The sequence below is a fragment of the Poecilia latipinna genome, unplaced genomic scaffold (genome assembly GCF_001443285.1).
Source record: "Poecilia latipinna isolate Pla-1442-1.1 unplaced genomic scaffold, P_latipinna-1.0 Scaffold1725, whole genome shotgun sequence".
In the NCBI taxonomy this organism is placed as follows: Eukaryota; Metazoa; Chordata; class Actinopteri; order Cyprinodontiformes; family Poeciliidae; genus Poecilia; species Poecilia latipinna.
In genome coordinates this window covers 127152-141820 of record NW_015114341.1, presented here as the reverse complement: position 1 = coordinate 141820, position 14669 = coordinate 127152, and the positions used below count along the sequence as shown (strand labels likewise).

Genomic DNA, 14669 nt, shown 5'->3' with positions numbered 1-14669 from the left:
AAATTGCTACTTCATTTGTTCTTAAAATCCCTATACATTACAATAATTGATTTTCTGAAGATGACAAATCAAACAGGGGTAACAGTGAAGATTAACTGCCATGTAAAGTGAGTAACAATGTCATATAGGTCCAGTGCCAAATTTTGGAGAGAAAACCTGGCTATTAGTATTGGTGGGAATAGTGACAATGCTATGATTCATTAACATATTTTTTCATACAGATAAAATGACAATAGCATATTTCCTCTCAACAGGACAGAGTAATTGTGTTTCTTTTAAACTGGCTATGTTACTTACAGTTAGTGATGTGATTCACATGGATTTTATTATCTTGGTCTCTTTTAGGTTCAAACGTGTATTGTTTCTAAATACTAATTTCATAACGGTAAATGGACTGAATTTATATAGCGCTTTTCCAATTATTTTGAGTCATATTCACCCATTTGCACTCACACCATTTATACATGTATAGGCAGTTTGGGGCTAAGTGTCATCGACGTGTGGCAGGAGGAAGCTGGAATCAAACCAACAATCTTCCGATCACAAGACGATTACTCTACCCTGAGAGCCACAGTCGCTCTGTAATTCCACTGCATGTAACTGTAATTTATTTTTTAAATAAAAATTAAATGATAAAAAAAAAAAAAAAGTAAGACTACTAAACTTTATTTTTTCACATCTGTCCTCTGATTCTAAAATGTTGCATAAAGGACACAAATGTCAATTTTTTTGGTAGATTGCAGTGAAAACGGAACTTTCTGGACCAAAATATTGTTAATTTATACATTGGGAAATAAAGCCTGAATGAATAAAAAGTCTGGAAAGTGAAAAGCATGCTTTTGTTTTTAACCTGACTTCATCTTGTTGCAGGGATGCAGGTGTTGGAATGGAATGGAGTTCCGCTAACAGGGAAGACTTATGAAGAAGTGCAGTGCATTATGGGCAAGGCTGGTGCAGAGGCGGAGCTCTGTGTGAGACTGTGAGTAACATCTGTCAATGTTTATCTCCCAGTCTCTCAGGTACTCTCACATATTTTGTTGCAATAAGGCAACATAGCACCTTTGATCAGAATCCCTCCACCCCTCTGTTCATCTTATTTATTCATCACCTCTTCATCTGTCAGATTTTTAATGTGTGACTTATTGCTTCTAAGGCACGCAATTTATAATTCCATAATTTATTCTCTCTGAATCCAAGCAGTGACCTTAATATGCTGTCTGAACCTGAGCACCCACAGGCCCTGGATCACCATATCCAACTCAAGGCTGGTACGCATTAAAGATTTATTGATATGTCTGAATATGTTCACCTAAGCTACATGAATACAGCATGGAGTATGGTGCATATTTCTCTCAGCAGGAGGTCAGCGATCTCCTGGTGTGGATCCTAAACAGTTAGCTGCAGAGCTCCAAAAGGTATCCCAACAGCAAACTCCTGACATAGCAGGAACAGGGCCTGGGGGCTTCGGAGTCCTGTCTGCGTTGGAACGCTCGGCCCTCCTCCACTCGGGCCCTGGGTCAGCAGCCTCCAGTGGGGTTCCAAGCCCTGGGCAACCGGGATCCCCTGCCATCAACAAGAAACAACGCCACAAGGTAGCTCACAACCTAAAAGGCTGCTCATAGCAGCAGTTAAATAACCGAAAGTGGCACACACCAAAGAACTGCCACCTTTGGCTGAAATGACTGCCAATGAGTGCAAGCCTGATGTTCGCTATATCTGGAAATGTGTCTTTCACATTCTTTAGAGAGCTGCTTTATAAAGCCTCATTCGAAGGTTTGTGAGCATGAACAGACAGCTTAAGGTCACACCACAGGCATCTCAATCAGATTTAAGTTCAGACTAACGCCAATACCTCTCTTACAGCTTTTTAGGTCAAATATGAGGCAAGCCGATTTGTTTTGGTATGGTTAACATTGGTTGCTGCTTTTAAATATTTCTTATTGTTGAGCATGAGTCTGGTGAGGTGGTGATGACTTTCCTTTATAGGCCAAGTCAAAATGTGTGTGTTTGTTTACTAAATCACAAGCAAGTAACCTTATTATTCCCTATTTCTTTTGTGTTTTTTAGCCAACAGAGGTGATGAAAGCACCTCATCCCATTACTGGAGAAATTCAGGTAGGAAATTTAGATTTTTATTTAGGTCAGCAATCTAAGATCAAACAAACAAAGGAATACTGATCCACCAGTGTGATCCACTCATTTCCCTCTGCTTTGCCCAACAGCTCCAGATTAACTATGACAGAAATCTGGGAAACTTGATCGTACATGTTCTGCAGGCAAGAAACTTGGCCCCCCGAGACAATGACGGTTACTCTGACCCTTTTGTGAAGGTCTACCTTTTACCAGGGAGAGGGTGAGCTCTAAAAAGGGCTTCAGTTTGGACTGAGGTCTTGTCTGTGTTTGCCTATTTGATTTCAAGTCTGTCTTATTTTCTCTTCCCCCAGTTTTTTATGACTTTGTAAGTGTTCTGTATAACACTGACTAACCCCTTGAGTTTGTCTGGGAGAAGGACATGATGATATGAGGCAGTCTTTTGCCCTGCATTATTGATTATTTGGATTTTATATTTTACAGAATTACCCAAAATATTATATTTAGATCTTTGCCAGAACAGCTATTATAGGTGCTTGCATCAGCATTTGTATCCCTTGAACTTTTTAACATTTTGTCTTTTTACAACCACAAACATCTCAATGTATTTTATTAGGAATTTATGTAATAGAGCTTTGCAAAGTTGCAAATAATTATGGATTTAAAGAAAAAGATATAGTGACAATGCCACTTTAAAGATTCTGATGAAAATTAAGCTGTACAATCATATGGGATTTTAATGTGTGATATTTAATATCAGGATAAATCTTCTATGTTCATTCAAAACAATACTGAAGAAATGGCTAAGGGGGTAAGTCTACAGAAATCTAAAGGTCAGGTGGGATACTGGCCTCCTGACTTAAACTCATGGGTGTCTCAATGTCCTGTGTTGCATTGTGTTTAAGATTCAAAGGATTGTGCCATGTAGGTTGTTGTATGCTGACATGACGTCATTATTCTGGTGAGAAAAGTCATACAGACATAGCTGTATAGAAACTTGAAGTTGCTGGTTTTGGATCTGCCTGCAGTTTTAACAATAGCACATTAAGTGAACAAAGTAATTCAGTCCGTGTTGGCTACTCCTCCAAATATTTGAATTAACATTAACAGTTTGGCACTTTTCTCTTCCCAGTGTAAGGTGGTTGCTTACAAAGAGCAATTTCCGGAAAGTGTCATAGTCCAACTGGCATCAAAGGCACATGTTAGCAATTGGGTAAAACTTAATATCTCAACTCAGTGCACCCCTCCAGGAAGCAAATGTGTTCACAATAGCTGAAAGCCCAGACCATAGGCCCAGACCCTCTGTATGAATAAATAAATATGTCTGGAAAAGTGGCTAGCTTTTACTAGGCTAGTCCGAAACTAATATCGCTGCAGGCACACGCGCAGTGCTGTTCTAAATTTAGCATTTTGACGTAATTTAAGATCAGCGCCATTATGTGTGACAGGGACGTGTCATGATTGAAAAGAAAAAAAAAATAAATAAATAAATTTTCTGCCCACATTAACAATAACATATTACTGCTTCCGTTGTTTCTAATGCTTCACGAAATAATCCATTCCACTTGACTGTTAGGAAAATACTCATATCACTAAAACAGCACTCTGGATTTTCCTGGTTACCTACAGCGCCTCACTGCACTGCAAGTCCAGTGCCAACAAGGTTATCGCTTGTGCAGGCGGCTGAAAACTGGAAAAGGTGAAGTCAGTCACATATACAATTCAGTCACAATGTCTAGCCTCTGTCATGAGGTGATAGAAATTTCTGGTTTATTTGTGCTAGTGGTTCAGTTGAAGGAGCTGCGATTGAACTGCAGACGTGACTAAGGCATATTTTTTATCTTTGCTGGAAAGAAATTGAACATTTATGTGTTAGTTACTATTGTGTGTTGATCTGTCACATAAAATCTTAATACAATGCATCATTTCTAACTGTTACATGGCTTGTTGAAAAGTTCAAAGGTGCCAAAACTGTCTCTCCTAATTAATCTAATTTGACTTAGTCATTACTTTTTTTCTACTTTTTTTTTTTTTTTACATTAATATTTCCACAGTTTCTACCTTACATCTGTTCCTCTCTCTTCCCAGGAGAGTGTGAATAACAAGAAAGAATCAATAAGGCTTTTAGCTGCTGTCTAACAATATCTGTTCTTAGATAATGGCCCCATCAGATCTGTTTATGAGTTTAAGCTCTCTCTTGACCTACAGGCAACATAAGTTAAAAAGGAGAGCTCATTTAAAACACTTTTGCTCCTCGACCTCTTTGGGTTGAGGAGCATTTTAAAATCCATTTGTCTGACATAAGCAGAACAGAGCACATTCAGGGTACTTCACTGGCAATATTCATTCATCGTCAGGGTTTTTCGACTCTTTTCTAACATATATCATTTGGACACAAAACAAGTGATGCATAATGCAGCAAATATTGATTGCCTCAGCTCTCTATCCTTTACTGCTTTTTCTTTGTGCACTCTGGGCTTCTCTGACTGTTATTCGTATTTTTTTGCCTTTCTTGTTTGTGATATCTGCCCTCCTCTTCCTCTTCTGGACTCCCTCAGCCAAGTCATGGTTGTCCAGAATGCAAGGTAGTGTGGTGCTGATCTTTTCTTTTCAGTTGATATATTTTGTTCTTTTGGGAATGTTTTCTAGTGGTTTTCCATCCTTCTGTTGTGGCCTCTGTTGTTTGTCCAGTTATATTCTTTATTTCACTCTGTTTGACAACACTCATACCACTGCATTCTCCGTCAACTTCATGCTTCTAGCTTTCAAAACTCCTAAATTCTTATCTTTGACATTTTTCTTCCATAAAAGCATCTCAGTCTAAATAAACAACGCTTAAATAACAACTCTGTTTGTTTATGAAGTCACACTGAGTATTGACCATTGCACCAGCATTTACAAATCTAATTCATAATTCAAGTATATTGGTTCTAGTAAATATATGCCAGGGACCGAGCTGGGAAATGTATTAGCTCGTTATTCATTTTAACTGAATTCTGATTACTTTTATTGCTGTATATCATGAATCATCAGTGCTGATAACAAGAGAAGGACCAAGTATGCACAGAAAACAACAAATCCAGAATGGAACCAGACTGTCATCTACAAGAACATCCATTTGGAGCAGGTACTCTGCACACGTACATATAATTTGTTAAGTGTACACTCATGAACATCCTATGAGACTTTGCTGTTAGACTGTCGTCCACTGTGAGCAAAGGTGATGTCTAAGCCTATTATAAATCAAATGATTCAGTACATGTGGCTTTGCTTCGGGGATGCTTTCAGTATCCCAATAAAGCCTCTTGCTAGTACCCTTAGAAGATTAGTTGAGTACAGAAATGTCAGCTACACAATTTCAACAGCCCAGCAATGTTCATCAAGGAATAATGTTCTCCCTGGGGGAGAACAGGGATCCCTGGGCCCAGGGATTGTAGCCTGGGCCCAGATTGCCCAGGCTACAATCTGGGCAAGATTGTAGCCCAGGAGAGCTGTGGCTACAATCCAGGAGCTTGATATTCTCACCATGTGAATATGTGTGAATGGAAATGACTGATTTCATTGTAAAGATTCTTTGAGAACCATTTTAGGGTTGAAAAGTGCTATATAAGCCAGATGTCATTTCCTTGTTTGCACATAATGCATGTTGGAAGATATGCAACGTGACACCCACCTTCTTTGCTGAATAAATTTACTTCTGTCGAGTTTGCAATACCTGACGGTTTTGACAAGATTTCTTAAAAAGACAAAGAAATATAAATACCATATAAATACCATTATAAACACATGTTTTTTCATGTCACCTAATTGCATAATAAGCACATCTCAGTCTGTGACCATCTGTTCTCTTTTCTTCTCCCTATCTAGTTAAAGAAAAAGACACTGGAAGTAACAGTGTGGGACTATGACAGATCCTCCTCCAATGACTTTCTTGGAGAAGTAAGTGCTGCTTCACATTTAATGTTTCTCTCACACAAGGTTTCTGTTTTCCAGATTTCTTTTCTTGATAGATTTTCTTTTCATATATCGTTAGTATATCTGTTAGTATCTCTCTTTCTAGATAGATAGATAGATAGATAGATAGATAGATAGATAGATAGATAGATAGATAGATAGATAGATAGATAGATAGATAGTGAAGATTTGTTCCAAGCAGAGACTAAGTCTGAGTGCAAGGAGAAAGGAGAAGTTTTAAGTACAAGCAATACAATTCTTGAGAAGAGAGACATGAAGTCCTCCTTTCAAAATAAAAATGTAAGCAAAAGTATTAAACATTTTGACAACAAGAGACATGAAATCTTGCTTTTGGACTGGAAATGTGTGCTCTTTGATTATGGCACAAAAATTCCTCCACAAGGAAATTGTCAGAAAACATTAGGGAGCAGACAGGATCATGTACTGTAGATCAAAACACACCAGAGAGTGTAGGGGAAAGCTAAGGGATTAAGTAATAAAACAAAATCCAAAGTTAGGACATCTCACTGAGCACTGAATCCATTATCCAGAAATGAGAAATGTGGACATTTTTTTTCCTCATTTTTTTAATGTCTCCAGATGTTGTAAAATGGGGACAAGAAAAATGCCTTTACATTTTGGAAGCCATGTGCCATGTTCCTTTAATTTCATAATGGTGTGCCATTTTGTGTTGATCTGTCAAATAACACCCCAATGAAAACATTGACGTTTACGGGAAAATACGAAAAGATTTAGGTATGCATATTTCACAAAGAACTGTGTTGTAGTATTATTTTGGCATCTAGTGTACATGTCTATCTGTTCTTTTTAATTGTAATATTGTGTGTGGACTTGACTGCGTTTCAGGTTCTGATTGACTTGTCAAACACAGCTCAACTGGACAACACTCCCCGCTGGCTGCCTTTGAAAGAGCAGAGTGAAAGCATCGAACAGAGCAGAAGTCACCATGCTTCCCAAGCTCCACCAGGGTCTGGGTCAGCACAGGGTCATGGTCAGGGACATTTCACAGGTCAGGGTCATATGTCAGGATCTGGACAGGGACATGGAATGGGACAAAGTCAAGGACCAGGACAGGGAGATCTGAGTCATGATTCACCTAAGAACTCTGTGATCAAGAGCAGAAGCCATGGAATCTTCCCCGACCCAGCCAAAGGTAAAATACATCAATTTCACATATGCATTTTAAATATCTAAATGATTTGCATAAAACACTGAAATATGTATCACTGCCTTGATTAGACTTTATTTGGTTTAAAAACGGTGGCATGGTACAAGCAGATCTGCCAAAGTAAAATTTTCATCCTCCAGACATGCAAATGTTACCTTTGGAAAAGTCCCACAGCAGCCCAGGCAGCTCCAAGTCTTCCTCTGATGGCCAACTGCGCTCGCATGGCCCATCCCGAAGTCAAAGCAAGAGTAGTGTCACTCAAGCCCACCTTGAGGATGCTGGGATAGCCATTGCTGCCGCAGAGGCTGCCGTGCAGCAGTCCCGTCTGCAACCAAGTAAATCCTTCCCTTCCCCATGACACAACTCCCATGACATGCTTCCTTTTTATCCACGCATGCAAGTTCTGTTGGGACTGTTTAATTAAACCTGAATTGTTCTGCATTAACCTCCTTAACATTTACCTTTGGACTCTGCTTGGGTCATATTTTCTTTCTGGGCACAAATTGTTTGATTGATGATGGTAGTCAAAAATGAATTTCTGTCAGAAAATAAATCTTTTAAAAGTAACTAATATACTATGAAAATAAACAAAATCAGGAGCTATTTTAAAGCAGAAAAATTAAGTACAACATTAATATCAAAAACAAGACAGATAGGACACCTTATATTTTGATAGTAATTTTTAGAATAATGTAAAAAAGTCACTTACAAGATCACAATTGATTACAGAGGACACATTGCAGTAAAGACACATTTAATTGTAATATAGGCCTCAAATTATCTCAAAGAATACCTCCCCCCTAACTACTCTGTTTTTGGAAGTAGTGTGCATGTGTCAATCCCAAGATTATGGTTTCTCATTACCACACTTGTTTGGAGATATTCTGAATGTAGAAACCAAATTGGGATGGCATCCCCTAACATTTCTTTTTTTTATTTATTTTTTTTCATATCTTAAAGTAAGTAAAACTACTTCTATATGCACTCAATGCTTTTAATCTGTGGGATTTCCTGAACTCAACCTAAACTTCAATTCCTTTCTAAGATAAGTCTGCCTATTTTTGAAGCTTTTTAAGCATGCAGCTACAGACTCCCTTGCAACTCTTTTGTGGCTACTAAATACTTTGTTGTGTCACAATACTGCTCTATATGTGCATGTCTGACATGAATGAACCCCAGAAAAAAAAGAAAAAAAAAAAAAAGAAATCACAAAAGACACGCACACAAACACACACGCACGAATGGAACACCATCTTCCAACCCCATCCAGTCCTATCCTATTCCCGCACTTTAAACAAACGGGACACAAATGTGAGACTGACCCAAGTCATACCAAGAAACACCGAGAGGTTTCAAAAGCCGTCTGGAGTCTCACTCTACACTCACCGGCCAGTGAGAGTAAAGCTTTCGGCTAACCCATGAGAGCAGCTGAACTATCGAGGGAAGGTGAGGCAACATGAAATAAATGTACTGTCTAAATACTCTGATAAACATAACCAACCATAAAGTCATAAAGTAAATCTGTTAAAGTAAAACTAAAATGGAGAGAAGTAAAATATATTTACCAAAAACTCAAACTATGGGAATGACGCACTAGTTTTAAAAATAATCTTTTAACGACCATTAAAATTTGCTTTCAGATTAAGATTTATCTGCTTTGTTTTGGTGACAATACATGTGTTCAAAATAATAGCAGCTCAATATCACTAACCACGTAAGTTTTAAAATAAATTATGTTTCTACATTGAAAATAGTTTACATGTGGATGTAGTAGCACAGTAGAAAAACAACAGGCCCAGCACTCATTACAGTGACACTGCTCATCCTGTGTAACTGAATTATAGTGAAATAAACATGTGTAGGCAACAGGCTTAGCCAGACATCCCTTATACTGGGGGATCAGTGTGATCTTAGGTCAGAAGTAATATATATGTATAGTCCCTCCAGTGCAATCTGGCTCTGACCTGCTGTCTCCTCTAGGTGGAACATTAATTTCTCTTGCTACCTAACAGATATGTTAAGGACACTTCCTGTGTAGATGCCTGAACCACCTCAAGTGACTCCTTTCAAAGTAAGGAAGCAGTGCATTTAGTCTCAGCGCCCACCTGGATGACAGAGCTCCTCATCCTATGTGTCAGGTAGAGACAAGTCACTCCACAGAGGAAGCTAATTCCAGCCGAGAAAGTCTGAAGTAGATGGATGAGTAAATCAAGAGCTTCGCTTTATGGCTCCTTCTACACCACAACAGACCAGAGCTATCCAGCCACTGCTCCTTCTTACCGTCTCTCAGGAGCAAGACACCAAGATAATTAACTTTATCTGCTTAAGGTAAAGACTGAAGCCTCCTCCAATAGAGAACAATCCTTTCTGTTTCCTCACACAGCTCCCCGACTCACCTCTTCCTGTTTAATTTCGGAGTAGGAAAAACTCAAGTCCTTCTCAGGTTTCAGAGCTGAAACCGCATGTGGAGGTGTCTCCAACTCTAGTTGGCAACACTCAACTTCAAAGTCCAGTTCTAGTTTCTTTACTGTGAGTGAAATGACATTCAACATCCCAGTGGCCAGTTTGCCATAGGATACCCTACCAATGCCAGAGCCCACGACAACTTAGCTCCCAGATTCACAGGCTTGCTAACCAGTAAACACATGACCACATATTAGTTCAGCGAGTCACAGGAAATCTAGTCACTTTGTACAGAAAAGGTTAAGAGATTGTAAAGACTGAGACACTGCTAACTTCTGTAACAACCCATTATTCAGTGCTGCTCTCTTTCTGTAAGGTGATTACAAATTTGATAGCTTTTTTCATATTTTAGTTTGTAATAGCTTGTGTTGTGATCATTATTAATCTGTATATTTGGAAAAAAAACATACAATTTTGAGGTATACTCATTTTTAAACACACTGCTATTATTTTCAACACAATTGTATTTGCTTTCTGTAAACTGGCCTCACTTAATCCAGTCATTTAAACTGCTCTTCAGCTTAAAGATGGGGAGTGTAAGTTAGTGGTTATGGTATTACATGTGGTGTTTCATCTTTTTGACATGCTTGCAAATGTGAAGCTTTGTGTAGATATATAGGCAGAGTGACAAACAAATCCACTGACTGACTATTGGATAGACTGATGGGTTGAATCTCATTGTCACATTGTATTTTGTCACTCACAGGACCGGGACACCGACTAGGTGACGTCTCAGGGTCAGTGGTGCTGTCTGCCCCAAGCCTTGTTGGAGATGCCTACGGTGGTATGGATGGGGATGAAGGGGTGGGCATTGGAGTGGACAGTGCCATTTTTCAAGTCCCACGGATGTAAGATCTTTTTTGTATTGTATTTTTAGCATTCTATGCATCCAGCAATAATTTTCACAGCCTAACAAATGCTGCTTTTGGGTACAATTGTGTTCTTTCTCTGCAGTGGTAAGACTATTCCTAATGGTACCGACAAAAACCAACAAATCACTCCAGAAAATGAAGGCAAGCTTATTTTTTTTTTTTTTTTTTTTGGTTGTAGGTCTCCCCCTGCTGGGTAATTTTATATGACCACTTTCAAAGTCTTATTAAACCCTTTTGAACAGTGTTTTGGTAACATGTTCTGTTAAGTGGTCATTGTTTGTTTACTGCATTAATTCTACATAATGACTTAAATGCATGTCTTGAAATAGTGGAAGGGGAGTGGATGTCACTCTATCCTGTCCATTATCATAACTATATCTACTCTTCATGTAGCTCATATGTCACAATAGTCCCCTCCCCCATCTCCAGTTTCCTCTTGTAACAAAAGCCTAGGGTCATGTAAGGCTGTAAGCTGGTTATTGTTACACAGATGAGGGTCAAGAAGTCATTACGATGGAGTCTGGCAAGCTCATGTCTCTAAATTCCATTTATCTTGTTTTCTGAAGCCAGACTAAAACTAAAATCTGATATTAAAATGTGTAAACAAAATTCTGTCTCTGGAATTCCAATTGTATCAACCTGCTTTCAGGTAGTAAATGAAGGTATCAAAATGCGCAAATTGCAAACATTTATTTTTCTTTTATTGTCAGGTGGTAAAACTCAAGTAATTGGGGAAATTAAGGTTGCTCTTAAGAAGGAGGTGAAGACGGAGGGAGACCAGCTGGTCCTAGAAATCCTTCAATGCAGAAATATCACTTATAAGTTCAAAAGCCCGGATCATCTGCCAGGTTGGGAAAAAATATATATATATATATTTTATTTTATTTTTGCCATCTAAAATAATGCAAGTATGTACCTGTATGTTTATGTGATTACATAGGGGTGTATGTATAATGCCTTGTAAAAATATGAATGCCTTTTTCACATTTTGTTTTGGCCTCCATCCACAAATTATCTTCTATGAGGATGTTCAAGTTTGGACCAATGGAAAATCTGTGGGAACACTTAAAAACCAATCAGTACAGAAGCTCTTAGTTCAATCACTCTGATCTCAAACTATTTTGTAAAGACAGTTGGGCAGATGTTTTAGTTTCTAGAAAACAGAGCCTCCAAAAAAAAAAAAAAAAAAAAAAAAAAAAGAAAATACTGCAATGTATTCAGTGCATTGTGCAGTTCACATTTTCAGTTGAGCAAGACTTTGAAAATACATTTTGTGTTCCTTTCACATCACAGTTATGCACTGCTTTGTGTTGATTAATCGCATAAAATCCCAATCAAATTTGTCTCCTAACTTGACAAAATCTGAAAAGTTGAGAAGGTAGGAATGATTTTGCAAGGCACGTTAAGTATCTATGACTTTATGTAAGTGTGTTTTGCTGTGCTACACTGCATTACATTTCAGTGTTGAATTATGCTACATTTAGTGACATTGTCTTCCATTTTGCATGCCATATTATGTGATGTTCTTTTAAGGTTGAGTTGAATTCACGCTTATTTATATTGTATTAACATTTATTTTAAACCTCCCTCCAGACCTATATGTCAAGTTGTATGTGGTGAATGTAGCCACTCAGAAAAGGATCATCAAGAAAAAGACCAAAGTTTGTCGACATGACCGAGAGCCTTCCTTTAATGAGACCTTCAGATTTCCCCTCAACCCAACGGGACATTCAATACAGGTAGCAAGGACAAACTGTGAATCCTGAAAATGGCATGTGAAGAAAAATCTTTTAAATTTTTGCGCACAGTTTAAGTTGACGTTTTTGTCTACAACATGCTATGTCTAGTTTAATATACAATCAAACACATGCAACTTTATTGTGCCCAATAAGATGAGAAATGTGTTTTATTTTTAATGTACTTTCAGCTTTTCTTGGTGTCCAACGGTGGGAAGTTTGTGAAGAAGACTCTGATAGGAGAAGCCTACATCTGGCTTGATAAGGTGGACATGAGGAAGAGAGTGGTCAGCTGGCACAAACTGTTCGTCAGCTCTAACCTGACCAACCCTTGAGTGCAAAACAGTCGTTTGAAAGAAATAACAAGCAAAAAGGAAGGAAGAAGGCAAAAGAGTAAGATAACAGAAACATTAAATAAATGATGTAATGAGTTTATAGATCTTTAGATGAAGGGAACTATGTGACGATAACATTGCATGTCTTGCCAGTCCAACACTGCCAGCGCACGTTTCCCTCTTCTAATATCAGTTTTCTTTAGACTTTGCTTGGATGCAAACATGCAAAGGCAGTTACTGATTGATATTTCCCTGCAATATGGCTTAAAGACAGTTATGTTTTTGATAACATAGTTCAGCTGTGTGATCCATAGTAATAATTTTGATATTGCACGAGGACTTCACCAACTAACTTAAGAAAAAGTTTGAAAATTTAAATTAATTTAAAAAAAAAAAAGTATGTAATTGTTATGAAACTTTACAGACATCAGTGGTGTGGGACGCATAATTATTTTTTAATGACATAACTTCTAATCTATGTCGGAAAAAAATATGAGACTGTTGAACTTTTGCTGTGGGATAAAGATTAATTGTACAGCACTTCTAACATTTCTGTTATCCCACATGCAGACCACAGAGCATATCAAAGAATTGTACAGTGTGATATATATTAAAACCTTAAAATTAGCATATACAGAATATAACTAAATGCAACACAGAGTATAAGAGTTATTCTCTTGTTGTCAGATTATATTATCAGACAATATCAACAAAAGTTCTAGGTTGAGGCAGTGGGTGGTGCACTGACAATCCAGTAATCTAATGTAAAAGCAGTCCTCATAACATTTAGGTGAATATGGACCTTTGTGAGCTCAAGGTAGGCCATATTGTCACACTGATGCACCTCTGTGTTGAACAGGCCTCCAATCATGGGTCACGTCAACATCAACGGATAAATTACTATACCACAAGCATCATATTTAGGGGGGGGGCTATAAGAAAGAATAGCATCTTGCACATGCTGTGTTGAATGTAACAAATGTTACAACTGTTCAGAATGACAGATGTTTACACATCTGTGTCATTTGTGCAACATTTTACTCTTAGTTTGCTGCAGTTTTCTTTCCTCTACGTAGGTCTCTTCATGTTATCACTGTTGCTATGGACATGTAAATTATCGAAATTGTGTCAAAACCACATGTAAATCTAAAAAGCTCTCTGTGTGTCTGTGTGTTAGCAAAGCCCTTCTCTTTTAGCTTTATCTGGAAATAATTTCAAAATGTAGATACAAAAAAAATGTCAAATACTCCTCTGTGTCTCTGGCTATAAAACACACAAAAAACGTTTTGTCTCAGTGACTCCTGTTAAACACAGTGGACCAGCATCTTTCACTGCCTGTGATCAGATTATTTTCTCAGGCATGATCAGGGTCAGAGGAACACGTAGAGCCAAGTCTCAGTACTCATGTGTATGCAGGGGACCCATGTATGTACGTTCTTGTTCATATTTTAATATTTTGCAACCGCATCAATAAAATCAGAAAAGAAGATAAAGAAAACAATGTGAGAAAAAAATTAAAAGAGAAGTACTGTCAGTGTGTTTAATTGTAAAGCAGGGCTGATACAACTTTCCATCAAGAAACACACAAAGAGCAAGATGTCAAGATGTCACTCATACACTAAGGTATAGTGCAGAAGATACCATACTCAAAATGGTAAAATATTTGTTGTGCCATCCACTACTTATTTCCTTTATATGTATTAAAGGGGGGGTATTATGTAAAATATTTTTTTTAGTTTTATATGATGTTATGTTATTCCCTCATCAAAACATCCTTGGAGTGTTGCTTTGATTCTTTCACGCATGTTTGAGAAATCCTTGAATGTACCGTGGCAGCCATTCGGGGGTAACTATATACTTGCTCATACAAAATGTCGCTTATTTACCCAAAGCTCCACCTTGAAGCTGCAACCACATTATGGTGTTAGCAGCATGATGAAAGACCCCTGAACCCACGCACCTTTGCAACTCTGCTCCACCAGACTAGCAGCAGCAGCAATTAGAAAACCCTTGGCAGAACTGCACATCT

At 38.0% G+C, this 14669-nt stretch overlaps 1 protein-coding gene across 5 annotated transcripts; it reads left to right on the top strand.

The window, feature by feature from the left end:
• The first annotated feature begins 779 nt into the window (after positions 1-779).
• On the top strand, positions 780-14213 carry LOC106964831 (protein piccolo-like). Of its 5 annotated transcripts, none has more exons than XM_015060551.1 (15): positions 781-979; positions 1198-1268; positions 1360-1592; positions 2068-2115; positions 2223-2353; positions 4650-4676; positions 5125-5218; positions 5959-6030; positions 6913-7219; positions 7375-7569; positions 10404-10545; positions 10652-10710; positions 11280-11417; positions 12163-12308; positions 12497-14213. In XM_015060551.1, the coding sequence occupies exons 1-15, from the start codon at positions 873-875 to the stop codon at positions 12638-12640; spliced, it is 1914 nt and encodes a 637-aa protein (XP_014916037.1). In that variant the 5' UTR covers positions 781-872; the 3' UTR covers positions 12641-14213. The 5 variants fall into 5 exon arrangements, with proteins under 5 accessions (XP_014916039.1, XP_014916037.1, XP_014916038.1 ...); XM_015060552.1 differs by having other exon boundaries at positions 783-979; positions 1201-1268; XM_015060549.1 differs by having other exon boundaries at positions 783-979; positions 1357-1592.
• The last annotated feature ends 456 nt before the right edge of the window (positions 14214-14669 follow it).